Raw genomic sequence first — 27347 nt, 5'->3', positions numbered from 1 at the left:
CGGTTGTCTCCTGCGCTTGGTTACCAAGCAAGCCGTTCGCCATCTTGATAGCTGGGGGCATATTTGACCACGAAAATTAATCCCATTTTTAAAAAAAAAATGAAGAATGAACCAGCAAGAAGACGCTTGGCCCGCATACGATGTCTTTTGGAGAGCATAAATCGCATAGAACAAGGAAAATGTTTGCCTTTACCGTTGTGTTTTGTTCCGGCTGAGGTGGAGTATGTGAGGGAAGATATCAAAAATTCGCCGGTCATAGCCATACGGAAAAAGCCCCAAAACGATGCGCAGTGCGTAGGGGAATTGCCGTCTGTTTCTAACCTTCAGCTGTTTGCATCAGGAGAGGAATTTTTCAACCATAATGGCTCCTGGATAAAGCTTTGTCAGGTAGTGCAAAATGTATTGTGATATGTAATGGGTCGATTTGAGTGTTATTAAGCTTTGTTAATTACATTTCCGTTTCGAAACATTTACCTATTACATTTCCCTTTCGAAAGTACCCAACCAACCGAGTATGAAATTCAACCAAGGCACTGCTTGACAAAAACCCTCCAATTCTCGATAGTAGACAGGTGATAGAATTAAAAAGTCATCAGCTTTATGTAGTGGACTCATCATTATCTTCGTCCTCATCATCAATCCTTGACTCTCCCTGAAATGTATCAGGCCTATTTACACGAACGAAGTGGATTATCAGGTATAAAACTGGTTGTTTAGATTAAGCTCAATAAGTATAGAATGTTTTTTATGATAATAAAAGGTTTTGTAAAACACTTTAGAATGAAAATGAGCGATATGAAAATTGAATGATGCTTCGATGAATCCATGTCATCATTATCAAGTTCGAAATACATGATAGAATTGAATGATGACATGGAGTCATCTAAATGTCGTTCAATTTTCATACTGCTTATTTTCATTCTAAAATGATTTTCATAACATTTTAAAAGGAAAATTAATGACAAAAAAGTTACATGACATTTCAATGACCTTGTGTCATTATTATTGAACGTGAAAAAAATTAATGTCATTCATTATATGGCTTGCATTTGTAGCTGATATAACACATGTTCTGATTGGCTAATTCTAGGGCATTATTCTCCTGTAATGTCTAGGAGCCAACAACGGACCTTCAGAAACAAAGCAAAAAGCCATACACATATAATAAACAACTTATTTACACGAATCTCAAACCTTAGCCTTGCCGTATTGACCTCATTATCGCTCGGTCAATACGCCAAGGTCTCAATCTTGCTCTTTTAATAAGTAGTAAAATTTTTATCTTTAGCTTTCCTTTTAAAATCTGTAGATGTACTTGGGAAAGTTTCTGCACATGATTATTAGTGTGAGTTGTGCACCAACTGTGATGAAAATACTTCACACCATGCATGAAGTCTGTTTGTTTTCCTCATTCCAGAGGGATGTAGCTAATAAAACCTACATGTACTTGTCCTGGTTTGTTAATTGACAGGCTCAGGTGGCGTTTCTAGCCTGCAGACCTTCAACATTACTCCAACACTCTGTTTTTGAGGGAAATTTCAGCTGGTGATAATTTAGCCTTTTTTCAGCCAGTGAATTTAGCTGGTGACTGGGACTGACTTAGCTTTATCCCTGATACCACATCCTACAGTGTACATGTCACACGCAATACCATGTTACATGCACAAGTAGATTAGATGACAAAAACTATGCGTGAGTTGTGCTGCAATATCATCCTTGGTATAATCTGATATTTTTCTTTGTTTTATACATGTATACATTATTTAGGAAATAGGAAACATGTTCTATTTTTCTATTGAGTTTTGTATAAATCTACTAGCATTCTATCTTGAATGCCATTTGCTGATTGGCTATGCTACTCACTAGCTATTCTGTGGTAGATAGTGAGAAGCCTAGCAGTGTGCGCTTGATAACAAAATGGCAGCCGCCTCTTTGCATTTTCAAAGTGTCTGTAAGGAGGATTTAGATAAAGTTTTGAAGGACTAGTAGATTTGTACTAAAACAATTAGATTATTCACTCTTGATTTCTATGCGTGGTATTATGCCCTCGTAAACTACATTGCATCATGCGATAGAAATCTCAAGCTCGTAATCTACATGTACATATAATTGTTAAATAGAAATGCAAGTGGAAGTTTGTGAGAATGTGGTATGCTGTGGGAATGTGAGCCGACAGGAGAGATTTTCCACAGCTTTTTTGATGAACTTGCACAAGTATGACTTGTTCTGGTGTGACATTTTGTTTTTATCATGGAAACAAATATAGACCTAAAGTACTGACAATCTGCACTGTAGGGAACAATGCTGAACTTGTGAATTAGTTATCTTGGTATCATTTTAAACACCTCTATAAATTTACACATTCAGTTCATGTAACTGTGATGCACATTGGAATTGCAACTTTTCTGACCGTTGATTTTCAAAAATTAAGATTTCCAATCCAATTTCCTCTCTCCTGGGACATTCAGAAACTAATTAGTACATTAAGGGTTGTTTGACCTACAGTAGACCATTGTGGTCTATATCAATGTGCTTGTTTGAACTAGCTTGAAGCTGCATGTACAGTAGCTTTAGAAGTTAAAACATGTATTACTAAGTACTAATAAACCAATTGAGTGATATTTGACAATTATTTGTCAAAGGCGAAATGAACATTGGTGAATATTCACCGAGACGGACTCCAGGTGAATATTCACCAATGGTTACTGAGCCTGAGGCAAATAATTGTTCTAGTATTATTTTCAGAGCTGAACAGAGAGGACTACAGAATAACGGACTAAAACACAAAACACAGATCCAATTGTTTGTTTGCATACATGTATGCAGCCATAGTTTTAATAATAAGCTTACATGTACATCGATTGTGAATCAATTTACCCATGGAGTTTGGCAGCAAAACAAACGATTGAAACACTACAAAAAATAAATTCATCCAGTACCTTTGATTTGTCATTGTTCACTTCATTCACAGTTGCATCACTGTCAAAAAATGAGTAGCTTTATGTGAAGAAAAATAAATTTCGGTCAATCGCTTTGACCTGCTGGGAATCAACATAACCACTGCATTTACAATTCTTAAATTCTTTGAGTATGAGTTTTTGAAAGGCTTTTTGGTGAAAGCAGTCATTCTGAAAATTTTCCATCCTTTAAAATATCCTGGACTTGGACTGATGTCTTCCGAATAAATGAAAAATTCATTCAGCAACTGTCCATCATGTTTACTTGCCGAGATGACAAAGGTGGCGAGCTTAGTAGCCAGGTCTCAAAAATGTTACATTCACAGCCTGGCGTGGTGAATATAGTGTCATATAAGCAATCCCTCAACCAATCAGATTGCTTTTTGTTCAGCTCTGAAATTATACTAATATCATATATGCGCATGTGTAAACAGCACTATAGTTTCACACATTTAACCCCTTTTATTAATGTTTCATTCACTTTTAGAAAACTTTGCAGAAGTATTGTTCTGGCAAACAAGTGAAAGAAGGATGGGTACTTTCAGTACCTTACGATGCTAAGCATGGTGTAGGCACCCCTTACCTCAAGCCTGCAGAGGGAGGCTCATCATCCAAGGGAAATAGAACAATTAAAAGGTATATGATAATTCCATTCATGTACTCTACTGCTGTACATGGCATGGGGAAGAAAAAAGAAAAAGAAAACGACAGAAAAAAACAAACAAAGAAAGAAACAAAAAGCAGAGAGAGACTTGAGACAATCCCAGACTTAAAACTTACTTTTCACTTTGCACTTCTTTCTGTGCAGTTTACAATATTATATCTTGTTAGATGTTTTGGTGTGTAGTATCGCGGTATCTTTTTACGAGTTATGCCATATTTTGACGAGTCCATAGGGTGAGTCAAAATACAAACAACGAGTAAAAATATAAAGCTATACTACCCACCAAAACATCTAATAAGAGATTTATTATCCAACTGCTGTAGTCAATAAATTTATCAATGAAAGAGGGAGAGCGTGACAATTTTGCATGCATGTGCTGACCTGTATGGCAAACAGGTTTTCTACTGTACAAATAATTGTACAATATCGCTGTATATTTGTACTGTTATTTGGATGGTATTCGCTGCAGTTGGATGATAAATGTACATACCATACTTTACTTAAAAATATTATAATTGCAGTATGCATAACTCGGAGTTAATACTCTTCGTGTAAAGAAAACACTCATTTGATATAAATTTACAGGTTTTGACCTTTTTCAGTCTCAGAATCTGGTAACTATATGCAATTTGCTTTTCAATATGCATTGATAATCACCTGACTTTGATTTCACTATTTTTAAATAAATCATAAACCTTTGAGTTTGTTTTCTAAATGCTACCAAAATAAAATTAAATACAGGTTGTATTCATTTGGCTCATGCAATATTAAGTCTTTAAAAAGTGCTTACAGAGCTGTGCTATAATTTATTCCAAATTTTTAAAGAAAAGTCATGGGATTATTTGTGAATATTAACCCAGCCTTTTTAAGTAATTGAATATGCTTTACAAGGGTTGTCACAAAGTTGTTGAGCTTTAAGTGCTCTTGGAGTAGGTGGTTGAATTTGCCATCTCCTTTCAAAGAATCAGACAAATACAGGTACACGTACCCTCGCAGAGTAGCTGACCAAAATTATGAAATAGATGGTGATTTGTGATGGCAGCCAGCTACATTGTGCTTTTGAAAACCCTGCTGTTAGGGTAGTTTTACACAAGTAAGCAGTGTGCAGTACCCTTTCCTTCCAAAATAATATCTTTTAAAGAACACTACATGTATAATTATACTACTAGTGGAACTGACATCATGCGTGTATCTTTCACCTCTATAATTTGGACACATCTACAGACACTTTGTCCTATCCCGGTGGTGTCTGTTAGAGTGATTCCTCTGTCTGTATTGTGAAATTCCTCTGGGCTGAAACATTACTGCATCAATTGACTCGTCCTTTGTTCATGACACTTACAGTTGGCAAGATGCAGTAGAGGTGTGCTATGCTCTTCGGATATCTGACCCACCCTCCATAGAAAGATATGCAGACAAAGAGGCTATGCGTCAGCTGAGTTCTCCTCCACCAAAGTGGAGTTTAGACGCAGATGAAGAGCTGGCTAAGTTCATGGCTGAACATGTTAACAAGCAGGAGGCATCTCTTGGAAATATCAGCAGATATGTGGAGTCAGTACAGGTTTCCTCTGTAAGTTGCTTAATCTGTTCCTGTTAAACCTTTCAAGAGTTCCTTCCAATGAAAAAGTAAATGTCAGTAACTAATTGATTTGAGGATTTTCATTCTTAATCTTCATTCCATTTTTTGTATCTACTGCATTGTATCTTTAGAAGTTTCATTATCAGTCCACAGATACCTTGGACTTAAGAAGGGGAAACTGATAATAATTTTAAGTTCATTGTTACAAACCAGTATTTTGAAACAAATTCATGAAGTGAGTAAACAGAAAATCAATTAGGAGAAACAAGGCTGTCAGTCTAAAAGAGAAATGCAAATGAAATGTAGCATTATTGACAGATCACCATGTTGATGTTTTTAATGGATGGTGGTGGTCCACCCCCATTTGTCTAAACATCCACCCTGCATTCAGCTTTCTCTTAGATCCGTGCCTTCTTCTGGATCAGATTTCAAGTAGAAACAGCCAAGAATAATAAAATTCCCATGTTTTCCAAGTACGTTTTGCTTGCTCATTTTACATGATTGCAAGTGCAAATTCCTTTTATCATAATTTCCTTTACAAAATCACCTCATGTGGACAATTAGGCAGTTTGAATAGCTGTCAAATTTACTATTTTCCTCAGTTACGAACTCAAGTGTCAAATGGATTTCTAATTTCTGGCAAGAAATAGATTGAACCAGATTTGCTTTATTTGAAATTTCAAGGAAGAAGAATCTAAAGATGCACTGACTGACGGCGATCCAGAGACTTACTGGGAAACTGATGGCAGCCAAGGCAGACATTGGATTAAACTATCAATGAGACCTGGCACTGTTATTAGGTAGCATAAACTTCCATTTAATTAACAGTTATTCCACAAGCACACATTGGTTATGAGATAATAGATAGCCATGATGGCTAGGCTAATGAAAACTCTTGAATTCCATTATCCAAGTGTAAGTGTTGAGTAGTGCTTGTTTTCATCACACACGCTTTTGGCGACAGTAATTTCACCAGCAGTTTATACGTCATTCTCTGCTTCGCGTGTTGCTCCAACTGTGTGTTAGCATCTTGTACCCCTGCTTCCCGATAGGGCGCAGTGGTAATTCTAGTTTCGGTTTCTGTAATATGTTTCTTTTTCCGGGAGTGGGTTATCGGCCCGCTGCCCAACCCCCAACCTGGAGGACCAGGGGCTGTTCTTCGTCTGGCCTCTACCCTTCGACCAATCTGGCATGGTTAGACCTGCCAGGGACCAAAGTCCCCACCGACACAGCTCTCTGGGTCATTGAGACACACAAGCTCCACCACCACAACAAGGTGTCAGCCCAAAATAGGGTTAGGTGGCACGCTCTAGTTGAGGACCTATGTTCCATTAGGAACGTAGAGGAATAAGGAAGTACTTGTTTTGGCTCACTGCAGAGAGTGTGATACATAGCACAGGGACTGATATATTGGTCAATTGTAGGGATGCGTGAAATGAAGCCCTAAGTGGCTTTTGGAAAACTTTGGGTTAACCAGCATTGAAATACCTCTGAACAAATTTTACAGTAACTGTTTATTCTGGTGTTTTTTAGTGTCTAAAAACAACTAGTAATAATTGTTACATGTAGTTCCTTTTAGAAAACAATTAAAACCAGAGTCAACTGTAAATATTGCTGGGAATTATTTCAATCCTGGCTACCCAGAAATTGTCTCTAAGTCTCTTCGGACACTGTACCCCTTGTACTTCTAAAATTAATGTACTCCTTGCAGACTTTCTGATTATATTATAATAATATTATCTGTACTTCATTTTCAGACAACTCCTTGTGACTGTAGATGCCAAAGATGATAATTACATGCCACATCACATTGTTGTCATGGGTGGAGACTCTGACAGCCTGAAAGAAATCAGTGAGGTCTTTATTGACGCGTAAGTCTCCTTTGCATTCTCATACATACATGTACACATGTGCATACATTGTTTTTATTTTTTGCAGATTTTTGTTTTATTGGGGATCTCCCTTTAGATTTCATGTACAGTTGACTCCTGATAACTCAGGGGAAACTGAAAAAGGTTTGAGTTATTGGTAGTTCCAGTTATCGGGAGTTGAGAACAAATGACCGGAAATGAGGAAAAAATGGTGTTTAATGTTTTTGTATTCATACAGTGTGCGTTTTAATCAAATTTAATTGCAGAATAGAGAGGTCAAATGAAAATTAAAACAATACATCTCTAAAATACTTTATAAATCGGAATGTAATGCAATGTGAAAAATATAACAAAGGAAAGCAGCAGGGAGAAGTCCATGAACTCTGAACTGTACAGGTTTTTTCACATGACTGCTTCAAAGTAAATTTAGTGGTTTGCACTACAGTACACTGTTTGTTTTGACTTGTCACATATTGAAAGACGTGGCTCGAGTTATTGAGGGTAAAATTATATAGAAAATGACTTGAAGGGAAACGAAAATTCCTTCGAGTTAGCAGGAGGTTCAAGTTATCGAAAGTTCAAAGTTACCGAGGGTAAAATGATAGTAAATGTACATGACGGAAATCCAGGGGAAATCGATTTTGGGTCGAGTTAGCGCCAGGTTCGAGTTAGCGAGGGTTCCAGTCATTGAGAGTCGACGGTAGTTACTCTTCTCTTGCTATGATGCCCTGCATATGTAAATTATAACAGGCAACATGGTATTGAAACAGCAACATGGAAGTCATTGCAGTGACGAAAAACACCAAAACTTGTGTCAATTAAAACAATTTGAAATTCAGACAGGGGACATGCAAACACACCCCCCCCCCCCCCCCCTTCTCCCCTGACAGGGCCTCTGCTGTGAGTACTTGTCTAATCAATTTCATACAGCACAGCTCTGTACAGCTCCCCTGCACAGAGTCCATACAATAGACCTTTCCCGCATTCCAACAAACAATGGCGACGAATCGAGGTCAGGGAGGACAAAAATACAGCAAATGTATGAAAATGTCCACCCCAACCTCGCTCTGGTGCTATTGTTCATACGCACTAAGGTGAAATGTGGGAAAGGTTTATTACATATAGTCAATTCAGTGAAAGGAACACATAATTATTCTCAATGGTACTAATTTACACCTGGAGAACAGAGGCACCATGAGTACATACATGTACACTGTAGCATCCTTGCCTGCTGGGAACAAGCATTACATGTATGAGGTACAGGGAATGCACTCCAGAGTAACAGAATGCACTTCAGAGTTCGGGGGGGGGGGGGGGGCGGGGAGAGGGGCAGGTAGATATAATACTCTCAGGCACTTCATGCTGCAGACCTAGATATAAGTGTCAACCTGGTAAGCCACTAATCTCAAACACAGATGTCATCTACATGTACACTATAAGTATCACAGAATTGGTAAAGTGAAACTAGGTATACAGTCATTTATTATCCAACTGCAGCGAACACCGTCCAAATAACAGTACAAATATACAGCGATATTGTACAGGTATTTGTACAGTAGAAAACCTGTTTGCCGCACAGGTCGGCGTGCGCACGCAAAACTGTCACACTCTCCCTCTTTTCATTGATAAATTTATTGACTACAGCAGTTGGATAATAAATCTCTTATTAGATGTTTTGGTGTGTAGCATCGCTTTATATTTTTACTCGTTGTTTGTATTTTCACTCGCCCTACAGGCTTGTCAAAATACAGCACAACCCGTAAAAATATACAGTGATACTACACACCAAAACATCTAATAAGATATTTACACATGTGCTGTAATAGTTATTTTTTGTACCCAGATACATGTGCATGTCAGTCATCTTTTGAAACTCAGGCTTCCATTTTTGCTCTCCCTGGTAGGAGTCATACAGGAGATGTGTGTATTGCAAAGAGCTTGACGCAATATTACAGCATCATTCAAATTAGAATCAAAGAGTGCAAAGGTACATTATTTAAAGCATCATTGATAATTTATTTTGAATTAAACTGAATAAATTAAATCAAGTCCCTTTTGTTCCCGCCGTATTTCTAAAGTAGCATTCATCATTGTGTCTGCTGGTTCATATGTATACTGATATCATAGCATCTGCTTACCCTTGAGTAATATAGTGATGATGGGAAGTTTAATAAATAATGTGATTTATTATTATGGCTTGTGTTTGTAACGCATGCTCTGTTTGGCAAACCGTAGGGCATTTTTCTCCCTTAATACCCATGGGCCGATTATGGGCCTGCAAAGATGAAGCAAAAAGCCATATAATTAAGAACTTATTAAGTTCGAACGTTCAATCTTTACGGGAAAATCGCAAACCTCGGCCTTGCCGTATTAACCTCGCTATCCCTTGGTCAATACGGCAAGATCTTGGTTTGAGATTTTCCCGTAAAGACCTCAGTCCCAGTCTATAAGTAGTTAGTATCATCAGGACTGTAATTTAATATGCACTAACTGGCTGTTATGACTTACTAGTTTGCAACGGCAATTTTACATGTACAGCAAATTAAAAGGGTGAGTGGTAACTCAAAATTTGAAATTGGCCAAAATGCAATTCACTCACACAGACGAGTCCTTGAAATTACAATAACTGCATGTATCATAGTAAATGATTTGAACCCAGGAGTATCAGTAGTTCGTGTTGTGTGATCGTCCGGGTGAGGGTACAGACCTCAAACCGACCAATTTGACTAACAATAGACGGATTGAAACCGACCAACGACTGACATGACAAACTTTACACGAGCCTTTCAGCCAATACCATCATGGCTAAACTGACCAATCACGTTCAACAGACCAGACTTACAACATCATCGACTGACAAACACCATTCACTTGACTCTGAAGATGACTTCCGCTCAGGTTGTCGAAACGTCAGTCACCAACAACACTTCTATTCAGAACTTTAACTACCCTCACTCGGACGATCACGCAATACGAACAACTACATGTATGTTCGTACCTTAAATTTAAGCCACTGTCTTTCAACCTCGTATCTGCTACTTACCAAGTGATAAATAAAATTTCATTATTGACAGATGAAGGCATAGACACTCGCATCCATGGTATCAAGTTAATATCAGAGAGCGAAAAAGAGCCAGGACTTAACCAAGATTTGTTTTCTTCAAAAGAACTCATCAGGTATATGTGTGTTTTGACTGAACTGAACTGAAACTGACCAACCTCAACAGTTGTTATGTACAGTATGGTCAAATTCTCATTTCTAAAATTGAAAGATATTACGAGAATCAGTGTAGTGAGGAGAATGTACGTTTTGGTCTCTAGTATGAAAGGGTAATTACATGGTATAATCCAATGTAAATGAGGCAGTGAGATACAAACCTCAGAATGCCAGATCAACATGCTATATAATGTCTTTCTGAGATTGCTTAAGGTAAAATAACACAATGGGCCTATTGTTGACGCTAATTTTTAGAACATCACATGGCCATTTCCGAAAAGTACATTGTATGGACCTGTTTTTGAGTTTATAGAAGAATGGGAGGAAAGAGGAAAAAATCATACAGAAGTGAGTTATACTGAGCACTGGATTTCAATACTATCGCAGGTTCCCAAAATTAGATGCCGTAGATCCTGCCTTACTGTACAGAAGAGCACAAGCTTTGCTCAGGTAAGAGAAAACAGTCATTGTAAAACTAGTTTGAAAGAAGTCGGCTTTTGCTATTGTACATGCAGGTACTTAGGCGGCCCACGGACTACCAGTATTCACGTTACACATTTTCAGTAACACCTGGGAGAGGCGTACATGTACTGTTTGTCTTGACCAGTACCAACGCTAAGGGACACGATGTCCAGGGCTCAGAGCTGTCAATAAGGACCGTAATTCATAACCCGTCGGTAACACCTTTTTATGGCTCCGTATGCTTCATAGGTCCTTAATGTTGTGGGTGAACGTGCATTTTGTTCATCAGCTCACCCTTAAAGTTACAAAAGTGTAGGGTTGTCTTCAGATGTCTTGTGGTGCCCAAGATGCCAACCGGCCGGTGTATCTCGATGTCGATGCATGTTTTTGTTTGATTTATATTTCCAGGGATAAAAATACTTAGTAGAACATGTAAACAACAGTTCACGCGATTCAATGTATGGATCGCAAAGTTCCATCAGACGCACATCCGTTCAATACCTTTTAGACTGCTGGCACTCTGTTTTTCTCTCGAAATTCAGCAGGGGTTATGAGGAATGACGCTTTAGCGTAAAGGAGAATGGCACAAGACATGGGCGCGGCATGTCTCGCCTTCTTCCCCACTCGGCCACCGCCATACTGCCCTTTTACGTTCACGATGACTAGAACATTCGTCTAAGTGACCCTAAGAGAAAACACCGGCTGCCAGCAGACTAAATACCTTTCGTTAGACGTTCAAAATTTTTCTTAAGCCGTTCGAAATGCTGGCATCATCCGTTCGAAATTTTTTCCTCGGCCATTCGAACAGTATTTGAAACAGTTTTAAACGGCTTTAACGACCGTTTCCCATCAGTCACTTCTTAGTCGTTTGTTAGCCGTTTGTAAGCCGTTTGTTAACCGTTTGTAAGCCGTTTGTTAGCCGTTTATAAGCCGCATGTTAGCCGTTTATAAGTCGTTTGTTAGATGTTTATAAGCCGCACGTTAGCCGTTTAGAAGTCGTTTGTTAGAAGTTTATAAGCCGCATGTTAGCCGTTTATAAGTCGTTTTTTAGCCGTTTATAAGCCGTTTTTTAGCTGTTTATAAGCCGTTTGTTAGCCGTTTATAAGCCGTTTGTTAGCCGTTTCCATCCGTTTATAAGCTGTTTGTTACCCTTTTATTAGCCGTTTGTTACCCTTTTATTAGCCGTTTGTTAGCTGTTTGTTAGCCGTTTATAAGCCGTTTGTTAGCCGTTTCCATCCGTTTATTAGACGTTTTTTAGACGGTTGTTAGCCGTTTGTTGGCCGTTTGTAAGCCGGTTATAAGCCGTTTATGAGGTGTTTGTTAGCCGCTTCTAAGCCGTTTTTTAGCCGTTTGTTAGCCGGTTATAAGTCGTTTGTTAGCCGTTTGTTAGCTGTTTCCATCCGTTTATAAGCTGTTTGTTACCCTTTTATTAGCCGTTTGTTAGCTGTTTGTTAGCCGTTTATAAGCCGTTTGTTAGCCGTTTCCATCCGTTTATTAGACGTTTTTTAGACGGTTGTTAGCCGTTTGTTAGCCGTTTGTAAGCCGGTTATAAGCCGTTTATGAGGTGTTTGTTAGCCGCTTCTAAGCCGTTTTTTAGCCGTTTGTTAGCCGTTTGTTAGCCGTTTGTAAGCCGTTTGTTAGCCGTTTGTTAGCCGTTAGCTGTTTGTATGCCGTTTGTTAACCGTTTGTAAACCGTTTGTTAGCGTTTATAAGCCGCATGTTAGCCGTTTAGAAGTCGTTTGTTAGACGTTTATAAGCCGCATGTTAGCCGTTTAGAAGTCGTTTGTCAGACGTTTATAAGCCGCATGTTAGCCGTTGATAAGCCATTTTTTAGCCGTTTATGAGCCGTTTGTTAGCCGTTTATAAGCCGTTTGTTAGCCGCTTGTTAGCCGTTTATAAGCCGCATGTCAGCCGTTTATAAGTCGTTTATTAGTCGTTTATAAGCCGTTTGTTAGCCGTTTGTAAGCTGTTTGTAGCCGTTTATGAGCCGTTTGTTAGCCGTTTATAAGCCGTTTGGTAGCCGTTTCCATCCGTTTATTAGACGTTTGTTAGACGTTTGTCAGCCGTTTGTAAGCGGTTTGTTAGCCGTTTATTAGCCGTTTGTAAGCCGTTTGTTAGCCGTTTATAAGCCGTTTGTTAGCCGCTTGTAAGCCGTTTGTTAGCCGTTTGTAAGCCGTTTGTAAGCCGTTTGTTACCCGTTTATAAGCCGTTAGGTAGCCGTTTCCATCCGTTTATTAGACGTTTGTTAGCCGTTTGTAAGCCGTTTGTTAGCCGTTGATAAGCTGTTTGTTAGCCGTTTGTAAGCCGTTTGTTAGCCGTTTATAAGCCGTTTGTTAGCCGCTTGTAAGCCGTTTATAAGCCGTTTGTTAGCCTTCTGTAAGCCGTTTGTTAGCCGTTTGTAAGCCGTTTGTTAGCCTTTTAAAAGCCGCATGTTAGCCGTTTATAAGTCGTTTGTTAGACGTTTATAAGTCGCATGTTAGCCGTTTAGAAGTCGTTTGTTAGACGTTTATAAGCCGCATGTTAGCCGTTTATAAGTCGTTTGTTAGCCGTTGATAGGCCATTTTTTAGCCGTTTATGAACCGTTTGTTAGCCGTTTATAAGCCGTGTGTTAGCCGCTTGTTAGCCGTTTATAAGCCGCATGTTAACCGTTTATAAGTCGTTTGTTAGTCGTTTATAAGCCGTTTGTTAGTCGTTTGTAAGCCGTTTGTAAGCCGTTTGTTAGCCGTTTATAAGCCGTTTGGTAGCCGTTTCCATCCGTTTATTAGACGTTTGTTAGACGTTTGTTAGCCGTTTGTAAGCCGTTTGTAAGTCGTTTTTTAGCCGTTTATAAGCCGTTTGTTAGCCGTTTATAAGCCGTTTGTTAGCCGTTTATAAGCCGTTTGGTAGCTGTTTCCATCCGATTATTAGACGTTTGTTAGACGTTTGTTAGCCGTTTGTAAGCCGTTTGTTAGCCGTTTAGAAGCCGTTTATAAGCCGTTTGTTAGCCGTTTATAAGCCGTTTGTTAGCCGTTTATAAGCCGTTTGTTGGCCGCTTGTAAGCCGTTTGTTAGCCGTTTCTTAGTCGTGTGTAAGCCGTTTGTTAGCCGTTAATAAGCCGTTTGGTAGGCGTTTGTTAGTCGTTTGTTAGCCGTTGGTATGCCATTTGTTAGCTGTTTGTTAGTCGTTTGTTAGTCGTTTGTTAGCCATTTGTAAGCTGTTTGTTAGGCGTTTACATCCGTTTGTGAGCCGTTTCCATCTGAGTGTTAGCCGTTTGTTAACCGTTTTTTTAGTCGCTCGTTAGGCGTTCGTTTGCCGTTTGTTAGCCTTTCGCTAGCCGTTAGTGTACGTTTTCGCGTTACAGGTCGCATATTTGTCTTTTTGATTACAATTACAAACACAAAGCCTTCATGCATTTGCTTTCAGGTTCACTGAGCTTCTGGACAGTGTGTTACATTATCTTCTTCCTTCTTGGAATTATTCAGCTGGGTCGTTTAAAGACTTGGAGGTAATACAAAACTTGATAAATTTCATAATAGAGCAGTCTTTATTTCAGTGTTGAAACTGGCACTTGTTTTCCCGCGCTTAACGTTAGCTACATGTAATAACTTCGAGCTTTGATTGGCTCACTGTATTGTCTGTGTCCTTTGTGACTGGCTAGGTTGATTACTTTGGTTTTACGCTACTCAGTTGAAAACTGCTCTAATTAGTGTTAATAATAACAAGTGTTTATCAGGTTTCACACGGACTTTGAAAGTCATTGAATCTGAAAATTGGAATTATGGCCTTGAATGTCCTTGAAGTTTTTGTATTTGTCCAAAACAAAGTTTCTCATAAAAGCCAAGCATGTTACTTGATTTATTTGTCTTTATATACTGAACTCTTTACCACCATAAAGATGGTTTGTTTTATTTCTGCCTTAGGCTATTCGACAACTTCTGCCTTTGTCCAAACACAGAACCATGCTGATTGAGAAAGCTATCAGAGAATCACAGTCTGGGTAAGGAAGGCACTACACTCACTTCAATGTCAAATTCTGACAAAACGGAGAGAATAGAACATGTAGAAAACCTGTCTCTCCCTTCCTTGGAATCGCTACCCTTTATATAGCAATTCTCGAGGCCTTCAGAGACTTACAGACGGTAATTGCTCAAACCAAACCACTTGACCATGCTGCTTCTTTGCACGTGTATTCATCAACTATTCAATAGTTTCGACATTTGAAGATCAATTTTATTCTGCAGTACTCCAGCACACATGCCAAAGTTGTTCATCAACAGACGGTCAGCGGCTGAACACAGAGCTGATCCAACACAAGACCCAGATGCCAAACACTCCATACTTAACCAGGTCAGTTCACGTATGTTACATTTTCAGAGCCTACCATCATTACGTTTACTAATGAGTGCTGTCTTCAAGATCTCTGTTTTTGCTGCTGTTACTCTAAGTATCGCAGCTATAATTGGGGGATATTCAAGAAATGATGTACTGTAAGAGAGTTGATCCCCCTTATAGGCCTTGTTCCTAAGGTAATCCCTCTTACGTTAATTTTAGAATCCCAGTTGGGTCTAGAAGTAGCCATTCCAGCGATGCGGATTTTGCTCACGTGGACAGCCCAACTGGTTTTGCGCGGAAACACGAGAACATTCTTGCAACGCGCGTGGAAACTTTCACGAAAGAACTGGGTACCATGTCTAAAGATAACGTGAGAGGGAATACTTGGGGAAAAAAAGCCTAGATGCATGCATATATTCTAGGGGATGTTAACTCTCTAGTCTTAATCTGCATTTTCTCTCACAGAATATATTAATTTGCATTGATTAGCATTTTGTTATTCACTACTATACAGCAACAATAATAACAACAATAACAGTAACTTTATTAAAGTGTCGAGCCTATCCAGCCGAGGGTAAAGATCCTTTACTAATTAAGGACATAAAGAAATAAGAAATGATAAAAATAATATAACTACAGCTACCTAATTATCAATTAAAACAAGAAATTTAGCAATTATAATCATGTTATACATGTACAAGGGTAAATGTAATCGACATTTACTGGCTCCAGTTGTTCGAAAGTTGCATAACGCTATCCAGTGGATAGTTTGGTTTCTTTTGTGAACAATTATCCACTGGATAGCGATTTATCCGGTGGATAGCGTTATCCAGCCTTAGAACAACGGTTGCCTGGTCCGCAAAGGCTGATCTCCAGAAGAGAAAACCTTTCCCAGTATGAGAACGCCAGGGTAGTTATGTTAGTGTGATACAATAAGTTTGATTTGAAGACATTATCTGACCACTGTAGTGTTGTGCTTATGCTGTGGAAATTGCTGGATGAGCAACACCTTACTTATTGTCATTTATAGTTATATGAAGGACTAAAACAAGAAAAATGTGGAGTAAAGCTGGATTACAGGTAGGAACCGCACTTTCAGTGATAATATTACAATAGCATAGTGCGTTCACGTTTAAAACGAAGGTCCATGCTGAAATAATTACACTTGTAGTGTAGTTATAGCTTTTGCGTTAGATCAGATAAAAGATTTGTGACTTTCTCAGGAGATAATTAAAAGCGCCTTTCCAAAACGGTTGCAACAGCCTGCAATATAAGCTATCTCTTTCACTGGTAATTCTTGCTGCAAAGGCGTTGAATAATGTTGACATAATGTTGGAGATGGCTTCTCTTTTAGGCTAGAACAGTTAGCTCTGGGCATATACCAGTTATGCAACGGTTTCAAGTGATATACCATGGAATATCCCATACCATGCCATAGAAAATACAGTGGCTAACACAATGCATTCGACATACGTGCGGTGCATGGTGGGAACGTTGGATGTAATACCGTCAAATATACAACGGCTTTCCTGTATTCCGATTGGCTGTATTTTTTGTGGCATGGTATAAAACAGCGTATACTGTGGGCTTAAGAACCTCACTGTTACATGGAAGGCCGTCCAAACTGAGGATAAATTTTACTTCTCCAAGACACTCTGTCAGCCGCCGCCAGCCTTGCGTCTATCCAAGAACAGTAACCCATCGCCATTCACTCTTTCTCCACTGTCCTACGCCATGTTTCTCTGGGTCTTCCACTCTTGCATTTTCGTTCCGGTACCCACGTCAGTGCAACTCGTGGGATGGAACTGTTATCCATTCACAGCACATGCCCAATCCATGTCCACCTCCTTCTCTTTACTTGTTCGCTGATAGTTTCCATGTTAGTTCTCTTGCCCACCTCTTCATTTGACACTCGCATGGGCCAATAGATTTTTAGAAGTCTACTGACGCAGGCACTTGTGCTGGAAAGTATCTAGATTGGCTTCATCCCCCTTTGTCATCCTCCACGATTCACACATAAATACAGCAGTAACACAGTTAAACTTCAAAACCTTTCACTTTGTTCCTCTGATGTAGATGGTCAGCAAGATACGACCAGTGGTGGGAGTGTAAATTCCTGTCTGAAGGAATTATTGACCAAGGTTAGTATATTGACTTATTCGTTGGGTGCCCCCCCCCCCCCCGGCCCCGAGAGGAGGGGAGGACAAGTGACGGAGTAATGCAAGGGGAAGACAATGCGAGAAGATGGATTCTCAACGTGGAAAAAAAAACTTGGAGAAATAAAGAAAGGGGGGGGGGGTGGCTACACTCGCAACTTAACAGTAACACCTTGTAACAGAGGTATCAAGAAGTGGTGAAAACTTCTGAAGAATGGGTCAGACCGACAGTAAAACGTATGCAAAGAAGGAAGTTCCTTTTTGACTATGAAATTATCAAGTGGACCAAAACTAGTGACATGACTGTGGTGCTGTTTTGTTTTAGGTGGTGGTTTTCGGGACTCACTCGCAGACATGGCTGAGGAGCTTTGTCCAAGTTCGGTTGAAGCACCCATACCGGTTCCTTTCTTTATTCGCAGTCCCAATCAGGTATTTCTCAGGTCCAGTGCACTCAAGGTTAAAAATAATGATTTGAAATTCTTTTGTCAGAACATTGTAATGTAAAACAGTTAATGAAAAAGCTGCTCAATAGCTTTTATTTGAGTGGTCCAAAACTAGGCTTTCGTCAGTGTCAAATCTCTATTGATTCTCTCGTCAGTTTCAAATTTCTATTGACTCAAAAGTTAGAAGCAATTTATACGACATAATAGATAGTACTGCTCAATAGATTTCATTTGAATGGTAACAAACTGGGTTTTAGTCTATAGACTCAAAAGTTAGAACCGCATTGTACGGCATTATGAATAGTGCCACATGAAAGTACTTCCCAATAGCTTTTATTTAATTGAATGTTCACACACTAGGGTGTCATTAACAGATGTGTAAGCAGAAACCCACATTAGTTTCTGGTTTTAAAAACCATGTTGTACACCATAACAAACAAACTACTCAATAGCTTTTATTTGATCGTTCATGTACTAGGGTTTCATCCACAGACTGAAAAGGTAGAACTACCTTTTACAGTTTAAAAAAAATGTCACATGGAAGTACTTCAGTTTTTTCTCTGAAAACAAAGTTGACACTCAAGACCCATGTCATGGCATAGTTGTGCAGTATGTGTGTGTGGACGATGCAAATAAATTGAACTTAATTGTCACGAGGGTAGCCCTATTTATTATCAGTATCTGGAAATTATTCTGACCTTTGAGGGTTTTTGGCGCCAGACTTTTTCTCAAAATTAATGTGTGGTACTGAGGAACGGAGTCACCACTCTGATTTCAACTTGAATCCCTCAAGTAACTCACCGTCGAACATGCCTTTTGTTTCAGTTACACGACTCTTCAAATGTAAACAGAGATGCGTACGTCCCTAATCCTTCTTGCAAGCAGTTCGGCAAGTATGAGTGGATTGGCATGTTAATGGGAGCCTGCCTTAGGAGTAACAGAGAACATCTGGTATGGAGTGGCTGTTGTGGTTTTAGTGAATATCTGCGGCCTCCTTAAAGGAGCTCAGTCACGGTTTAGCATATTGAAAAGTTTAACCTCAATTTTCAAATTCGTCGTTTGTAATCCGTGTTAATCTTCTCCATCCTTAGCCATCCTTGTTCCTTTATGGTTTATCATTATGTCTTTGGTGTTTCTCTATCTTATTAAACTGTCATTTTCAGGTTTCTTACCATTTAAAGGTAATTTTTTGTGTGGCCAAAATAACTCAAAATACCGTGACTAAGCTCCTTTAAGATGCTGCCTTTTAAACTAAAGGCCTAGCGAACGATTCATTTGCGGTGCGCAATTGTGTACAGTGATTAGACTGTACTGCGTGTTCATCCTCTGAACAGTTTCTCTGAATCATCCATTCTTAAGTGCTTTCTGCTTCTAAGGCATTGCAAGCATTACGATGTATCATGTATCTACAGTATTATTATCTCCAAACTTTTTCGCATTGGTTCTCATTTAGAGGAGGCGCGGTGGCCTCATGGTCAGTGCGCTCGTCCCTGGATCGAGCGGTCCGCGTTCGAACCCAAGCCGGGGACACTGTGTTGTGTTCTTGGACAAGACATTTAACTCTCAGTGCCTCTCTCCATCCAGGAGTATAAATGGGTACCGGCGAATTGTTGGGGAACCCTAACGATGGACTAGCAACCCGTCCAGGGGGAGTAGAATTACTCCTAGCCGCTTCATGCCACAGAAACCGGGATAAGCTCCGGCAGCTATGAGCCAGTCGGCTCCAAGGTTTCACCTTTTTTTAGTCAATTAGAGAATTTAAGAATGGCGTCTACGGCAAATGGGAAATGGAAAAAGTTGCAGGCCTCTGGTCTTCTTTTCGTTTCCTCTAATCCTGAAATAAATCCAACAGAAAAATAGAAAAAAAAAACTTCTATTCACAGCAAATACAAATATTCTCACTTAAATGTACTGAAGGCTAAAGACAGACAGCAAAAGTTGAATTTTTGCCTTTGCCATTTGCCGCAAGCGTCATAAACCAATGTCTATCCCAAACTCGGCAACTTTTCTGTTCAGAGTCAAATCGCTAAAGCGCTGTAGTCTTACTTGGCTTCCTGATGTAGACGCTGCAATCAAGCTTCTTTTCTTTCCTTGAAGGTTCTTTCACTTCCTTCGTTTGTGTGGCGGCAACTGGTCGGCGAGAAGGTCACGTGGTCACGTGACTTTATGACGGTTGATTTGGCTCAGGTACGTCAGGCTTTCAAGCACTGAAGATACATTTTCTTGCAATTTTCTGTTCAAACCTTAACTTCTGATAAGTTTCTAGTTTTAAGCATTTATCATAACGTTTTTGCGTTACACCCCACCAGGTCAAGTTACTGGAATCTCTAGAATCAATCGATAAGGATTCTTTTAATATGAAGTTTGAAGGAGTCCTCACATTCACAACAGTAAGTTCACTGTTTATTTAAAGCTGTCTTTCATGTTTCATTCTCCCTGTTGAGTCAACAAATATTGAAACAATAACACGAAAACAAAAAAAAAAACGCTTTAGGAACAATGCCCTACAATTTTCAGCAAGTTATTTTTCCCAAGTCATATGGCTTTCAGCTGTGATTTGAGCACATTTTCTAATCTGGCTCTGAGTCTTAAAGGAACAACACTCAAGATATCGCCATTCATCCCTCTATCAACCTCGGCGTGTTTTCCCTTTTCTCTTTTTTTTTGCCTACTTTTATTTAACCCACGTGGCTTCCAAAAAATGTACGGGTAGGCAGAGGCTTTTTGTCAAAATGGTTCATTTTTCATACAGTTCAACCCTGGTTTCCGCACACTGCGTCACTTGCCACTTAAAAGGTTTGCAAGTGTTCATTTGTACCCTTTTAGTGGAAAAAGACAAAGTGAGAATAAAGAACTCTAGAGTGAAATACCCGCACCTTAATTACTGTCTCTCTTTCATGTTCTGAGTGTGACATAACACACATTTTTATGTATCTGAAATACTTATTCTCCACCAGCACGCGCTCTCATTGGGTACTTTGAGGTCACATGATATCTTAATTTAACAACGAAACTGTTTCCCACTAAAAGTCTATGGCGTCAGAAAGTCATAGTACACTGTCACCCGCGCCGGCGAATATGTTGACCTACCAGCGGCGTTTTCACCTTGATCTTGAAATGTCTTTGTTGTTCTATAGCACAAATCAATAACCAGTCCCTTGGGAAACCATCTAATTTTGTTTCCCTCAAATGTGTGTCCGGAAACTTATTTTAAAACTGTTTCCCTCGAGTGGTGCTTCTTTAATCATGCAGTTGGAAAACACTTGTTTCTCATCTCTACCCCGGCAGATGTTAAGTGACAACACACTAGTAAATCTTGTACCTGGTGGAGCGGACAGATTTGTTGAGTATGAAGAAAGAACGGAGTACATTCAACTCGTGCGCAACTGTCGAATGTGTGAAGGGAAAACGCAGGTATGAATACTATTAGTAATTCTTGAAATAGTTTTGAATTAAACAGTACTTGAAGCTTGAAATTCCAGTCCGCTGACGAGATTGCTGCTAAAACGTCACAAGGAACTCTGTGGTTGACACATTCTGATTTTAAGAATACGATTTTGTGGATAACTCGTTGAAATATATTTTTTTGTGTGTGGAAGATGCATCTGAAATAGTAATCAGGGATTTGGCGTGAATTTTTTCTGAACAAATCGTCCCGTGAAGGCCTTCGGAAACGTAAAATATGTGACACTACTAGGAGCTAAGACGCTTTTGTGGTTAACCTCACACGAGACTGTCTACGGTCGTTTGTTCCCCTATCCCACCCGCTTGGATTTTCGCTACTTTTAATTTCTTGCAGTTTTAATGTTGTCCGCGCCCCCTCTCGACGACGTTAGAGATAACTGGTCAGTGAACAGACTACACACGCATTGATGGAATTAGTGTGTCCAGTTTGATCTGCAGTCATACGAGAGATGAACAGATTGGGCGACCAGAGTATGTTGAAAATATCGAGGAGTATTTAATCACAAGGAAGAACTCAATAGACCGCGCGCCACGGTGGACGGTGGACACCGTGTTATTGAATACCTTGTTATTGAACAGTTCATTGAGACATTCTTGTTGTTCATTAGCACTGTCAATTTTTCCTTTGCACAGTCCTTCGAATGAAATTTAATATTTCTAATTGTCCGTTTATTGTACAAAGATTTTGCGACATAACTTTGTCTTGGGAGCAAGCTTTGTTGGAGCTGAGTTGTCAGGAGACTTATTTCAAAGGCTAAAACAATGTATTATTGCTGTGCTCCACGCCTTTCATTAGTGATGTCACCAGGTTAAACTATCTTTCATCCGCAGATCGAGGCAGTAAGGCGAGGTCTTCTTAAAGTTCTTTCCCAGGCTGTACTCGACCTTCTTACTTGGCAGGAACTGGAAAGGAGGGTGTGTGGGGATCCAGATCTAACAGTGGAGGCGTTGAAAAAATGCAGTAAGTATTCACTACTTACTGTTGATTGACAGGAAAAATTAGACCTTTGACATCAAAGAAAGCTCAATGATACGCGAAGTAACTACCAAGGGTTGGCAACAAACTACTTAACAAATTGAAGTCAGTTTTTCATGCGTCTGTCCTGTTTTTGATCATGAATTTCGTCATAACATTGTCAAAGTAGCTGTGGATCCACGAGGCAATAGCCGAGTGAATCCGCAGACTACTTTGACATTGTCAATAACAGGACAGACGCATAAAAAACTGACGTCAATTTGTTTTTTACGATAAATTGTCAAATCGTCCGCATTCACTCGTTGACGCATCGCACAAATTATAAATTGGTGTCTATCCGCTTATTGACAATGAAAATTAGCCAATGAGCGCGCGAGAATTCCTGTAGTTATTGCAAAAAAAGATTTTGTCAACCACATGATACGCCCCAGGGTGTTTAAACTCCCCTCCCTCCCACGAGTATCGTATGCACCATACCCGCTGTTACGTGCAACCCGCTGTTGGGCAAACAGCCAATCTCTTCCTCGATCCCAGGCTCTCTCTCCTTTTCTTCGGACAAGGGTCGAAAAGGAGACAGAGCCGCGGTTGAAACAATCCTTGTGTCTCGCTATTTGAACGCGAATTTCCCGAATGCTGCGCTCAACCTTACTGAGCGTTGTACGCACGAGCCTTTTACTAATACTGGCAGTAGCTACTTAAACTTAGTTTAGAGCCAATGTAGACGCCAGTACCACTTTCATAGACCCTATTCATAATTTAGGCTAGCTGGGCTCATTTTAATACTTACAAAACAATTTTTAATTGGCAGTCATTTATGAATAGGGTCTGTTGTCACTCAAGACAATGTTAAAACGTGCCTACACGGATTGCTTAATGCAATTCAAACCTAATTATGCAACTAACGTGCGATTGTTAGTATAAAACATTGTGTTATTTTCAAACATGTTTCAAAAGCCAATGACATTCGTTTCTTCAAACTATGGTTATATACGAGCGCCGTGCTTGAAAAGTCGAACTCGGCAAAGTAGCCCCTTGAAAATTGACCGTAATACGTATATGCCTCACTGGTTCAGGAGTTGAACTACTCCACCATAATTTGACGAGATTTTCCTTTACTTATCAGCGCTTCTCTCTTGATATTACCACAGTGCACTATGAAGATATCACCGAAAATGACCGGCGGGTCAAATTCTTGTGGAAAGCTTTGGAGAATTTCACAAATGGTAAGATAATTTTTTTTTGTGGTTGTTGTTGTTAAATGTCCACCTTTTCGTCTCTGCTTGGCTTATCCTATTTTTATGTTCATTTGCCCAGATGATCGAAGCCGATTTCTTCGTTTCGTAACCGGACGGAGAAGACTTCCAGCTCCATTGTATATTTGTCCGGGAAGAAGGTGAGACCGAACTTACAGCTGAAAGTGTGTTGACGGCTAAATTGATATATACCATTGCATAGTAAGCTCTTTTACTGCTAAAGTCAGAGGTTACCTACATACCTCTTACTAACCGAGTTCGAGGGCCGTACTGTAAGTTATGGACCGAGTTTTTTCTCCATCGATTTATGGCCCATGCGCGAAGCGCGCGAGCCATAAATCGAAGGGGAAAAAACGAGGATCTGTAACTTACAGTACGGACCGAGAAAACCAGGTTAGTAAGATATTTATTATATCTCTACTGGGTGTCTGAAGGGTTCGGGAACGATTTCTATTCACACAGAACGGCTTCAAATTTCTGACACACCTCGAAAGCTAAACTAGTCAATTTGAAATCGTTAGTAGGTTTTAATACAGAATTTCAGAAGTAAAAAAAGGTTTAAAATTTTACCTCCTAAAAATGTTAAGAACACTTGGCGATAAGTCACGAAACATTTTGGCAACAAAAACAGCTTTAAATTTTAGGGGGCCGTACAGTAGATTACGGCCCGCTAAAGTGACCAATCAGAGCGCGTACTAACTAAGAGATACAATAAACATATATAGCACCGATGGAAAGCATGGTTTTGAACGAAAAGGATTTCGCTACTAGGTTTTGACGTGATTTTGAAACTTTTGAGGTGGCTTTTGCACCCTTTCGAAGACGAACCGAAAGTATATTTCAATCGCAATCGCTAATATTTCTTGATTTATCTCTAGACTATTAAGTTTCAACCAGGAAAGCGTCTCGTTTTTTACACGTACACATCCTTTCTACGGCCTTTACACGTGTGGTTTTTCAGTGTTAGAGTCAAACGTTTTGTCCATCAATGTTAAACTAAAACAACAATAACAAACTGGTAGCATGGCTGACGCTGCGGCAAAAGAACAAATATATCGGGCGATATTACAACTGTGACCGCAAGCGAAGTCTTTCTCGGGGACTATATTAACTTTGATTATTGATATTGGTTGATATGAACCTCGCGACTGGGCAATAATAACGATTTTCGTCCTAATCCTTTAATTACCAGCCAAATGAAAAGAACAGCCCTTTGGCACTGTGGCGCCAACTTTGTAATCAGATTCCAGTTTAGTCGCGCATCATGTGCAGCTTAATCGTTTGATACTAAATGGATCAACCGTCACTGAATACTGTGTGATCTTTTTTCAGTTCTGTGCAAGCTGATTCGTTACCTGAAGCTGCCACCTGTTCCAGTACACTTTTTCTACCGGAATATTCAAGGTGTGGTCAAAAAAGTGGCGAATTTGTTTTTTTTCCCTGTAATCAATTCAAGATTACTACTTCAGTCCGAATCAGATTAATGGTTTGATAGGGAGCGGGTATTAATACTGTTTTCTCGATTCATCTCTTGTGCTTTTCTTTTTTTCTCTATTCGTGTTCTTCCTTAGAGTGAGTTGGCGTCGGCGACACACGTTTCGCTTTCGTAAACGGTGAACGTTATTTTAGAGACACAAAAATTTCTTTACTGTGATCGAAAATTTCAACGGAAAAAATGTAATTCGCAACCCAAATCCGAACCCGAAACATTTAGCATACTAACACGACATCCCCCTCACCACCACCACTTGGACGCGTCAACACCCCGAAAGCTTTCACTATTAGCTATCGCTATCCCCATGCCTAATCTAACCAAGGCTTAACAAAATGTAACTTAGTTCCAATAATCGCTTGTTCGAAGCTTAATTTTATTATCAGAGCGTAGTTTTGACCTAGTCATGCCCCGATCCAGATCAGAAATTGCTTTTACCGTTACAAAAGGCTTGATAGAATCGACCCTTCACAAAAGGTTAACCACGCTCGTTGACTCTTCCAACGTATTTCTCCTTACATTCGAATTGTACGAAAGTTTAAACTAAACCTCGATGGCTCTGTCCACTCGTAATAGTTTCATAAAACTAATGGCTGGTGTGGCATCCAGGCTGAAAGAAGGATTCCTATTCTTATTTTGTGATCTCTTGCTCCGATAAAGTATCTTAAGTAATTTCTTTTACTTTCAGTGCGAAAGTAGCAGAGGAAAAGATACGATATGCTGCTTACAACTGCTTGGCGATCGACACAGACGTCAGCCCTTGGGAAGAGTAACCGACGAACGCGTGTCAAGTGGGCGAGATAACGCGAGAAAGAACCGAGTGTTATACGACTTTAACCGAACTCTACACGACGAGAATCGAACTATGCGAAGCCGGAACCAAATCCTGCACGATAAGAACCGAAACTTGCACGACAAGAACCGAACCATATACGACAACAGACGAATCCTACGCAACAATAACCAAACCGTGCACGGCAATAACCGGACCCTATACGACAAGTAGCTAACTGTAACCGAACCCTGCACGACAAGTAGCCAAATCTATGCAATTGTAACCGAACCGTAGCCGATGAGAAGCTAACCGTGCACGACAAGAGCCGAACCCTACACGACAAGGATCGAATCCTACGCAACAATAACCGAACGCTACACGACAAGTAGTTAACCGTACACGGCAAGAACCGAACTCTAAACAGCAAGATCAAAACCCTGTATGATAACAACCGAACTGAACGCGACAAGAATCGAACATTGCGAAGCAAGAATGGAACCCTTCAATTGAAAAAAGGAGGTCTCACGAAAACCTATGCCAATGCCGTGGATTGCCGTGGATTGCCTCGATGTTCAAGGCGACTAAATGTTGCCATTTTTATTATTATTATTTCATCCGCGAATGAATAACGTGCCAAGATGCCTGGCTGATTTGGGGCTATAAAAATAATTGTGACGCCTTGTCGTTTTGAGATTTCTTAAGTTACGAGATCTTTTTAAGTCTCCTTGCGGTAAGGGGCTGCACTGGCGGTTATTGTGTTGATATGCACAAATTATAAAGCAGCTAGCAGTCTTATATTTCCTTTGCTGAATGTATTTTCTTATGAATTTTACAATATTAGGAGATATAAACTTTAATTTAATATTGTAGAAAAATTTAATCTACTTTGTAAAAAACAAATAAACTATCAATTATCCAATCAATTTATCAACCATTCAATTAAGAAATTTGAAATCACTTTTTGATAGCAGTAGCGCCAAAGAGCTAGTAAGCTGATAGTGATTATAAAACAGTACTAACCTTTAAACGAAATAAATAATTATTAAAAACAATGCAGTGAAGAAGACAACAGCGGTTCAAAAAGCCGCATTGGAGAATACCCTCTGTGAAGGCGAAAAGTGTTGGTTTTCCGACAGTTTAAATAAATTCTCCTTGGCCGAATCAGATTTTGAATCACCGCATTCGCTGTTTTTGTGATTGCCACGTTTCTGATCCATCTATGTTTTATATATTAGTACAGCAATTTGGATATGATGGGTCATTATAACTACTCGTTATCAATTGATGCTACAATCATGGTATCAGAAAGCTTACCAATCGTTGGTGAACACGTTATTAGTGATTTATACGCCTAAGCAAGACTACGATCATTCCCGGTCGCCGCGACGCGGAGGACGATCCATCCGACTTTACGCCTGCACTCACCTCGCACAGCGGCTTTCGTTAACGAAAGTTTCGAACCTCTGCGGAGGATAGAGAGCGGTGTGGAAGGCCATGGATATCGGACTTCCAGTTGATTACGCATGCGTAGCTGACAAACGAGACGCTGGTGTTTTACAGTTCGACTACTCGAACCGGGCCACCTAGAACAAAACTAACCAATCAAAACGTAAAGTGAGAACAATGGATTGGCAGCTTTCTCATGACGGCAAACAATAAGGGTCTATTTGACATGGATGCAAGTACTATCTACTCCTTTGCGTTATATCAGTAGACTCTCAGAGAT

General features: G+C 39.7%; 1 protein-coding gene across 2 annotated transcripts; it reads left to right on the top strand.

Annotated features, from left to right (window-relative positions):
* On the top strand, window positions 1-26540 carry LOC110049047 (E3 ubiquitin-protein ligase HECTD3-like). 2 transcript variants are annotated; one of them, XM_089287488.1, is made up of 23 exons: window positions 1-387; window positions 3445-3593; window positions 4966-5191; window positions 5885-6000; window positions 6958-7071; window positions 8976-9058; window positions 10146-10248; window positions 10676-10738; window positions 14153-14234; window positions 14650-14726; window positions 14971-15076; window positions 16092-16141; window positions 17138-17202; window positions 17543-17646; window positions 18486-18611; window positions 19758-19847; window positions 19970-20050; window positions 20949-21074; window positions 21957-22086; window positions 23250-23324; window positions 23416-23494; window positions 24687-24758; window positions 25535-26540. In XM_089287488.1, exons 1-23 carry the CDS (start codon window positions 100-102, stop codon window positions 25617-25619), a joined length of 2490 nt encoding a protein of 829 aa, XP_089143614.1. In that variant the 5' UTR covers window positions 1-99; the 3' UTR covers window positions 25620-26540. The 2 variants fall into 2 exon arrangements, with proteins under 2 accessions (XP_089143614.1, XP_089143613.1); XM_089287487.1 differs by lacking the exon at window positions 25535-26540 and having other exon boundaries at window positions 24687-25490.
* The last annotated feature ends 807 nt before the right edge of the window (window positions 26541-27347 follow it).

This window comes from Orbicella faveolata, unplaced genomic scaffold (genome assembly GCF_042242905.1).
Source record: "Orbicella faveolata isolate gen_17 unplaced genomic scaffold, um_ofav_v1 contig_14, whole genome shotgun sequence".
NCBI lineage: Eukaryota > Metazoa > Cnidaria > Anthozoa > Scleractinia > Merulinidae > Orbicella > Orbicella faveolata.
This window is presented reverse-complemented; position numbering and strand designations above follow the sequence as displayed.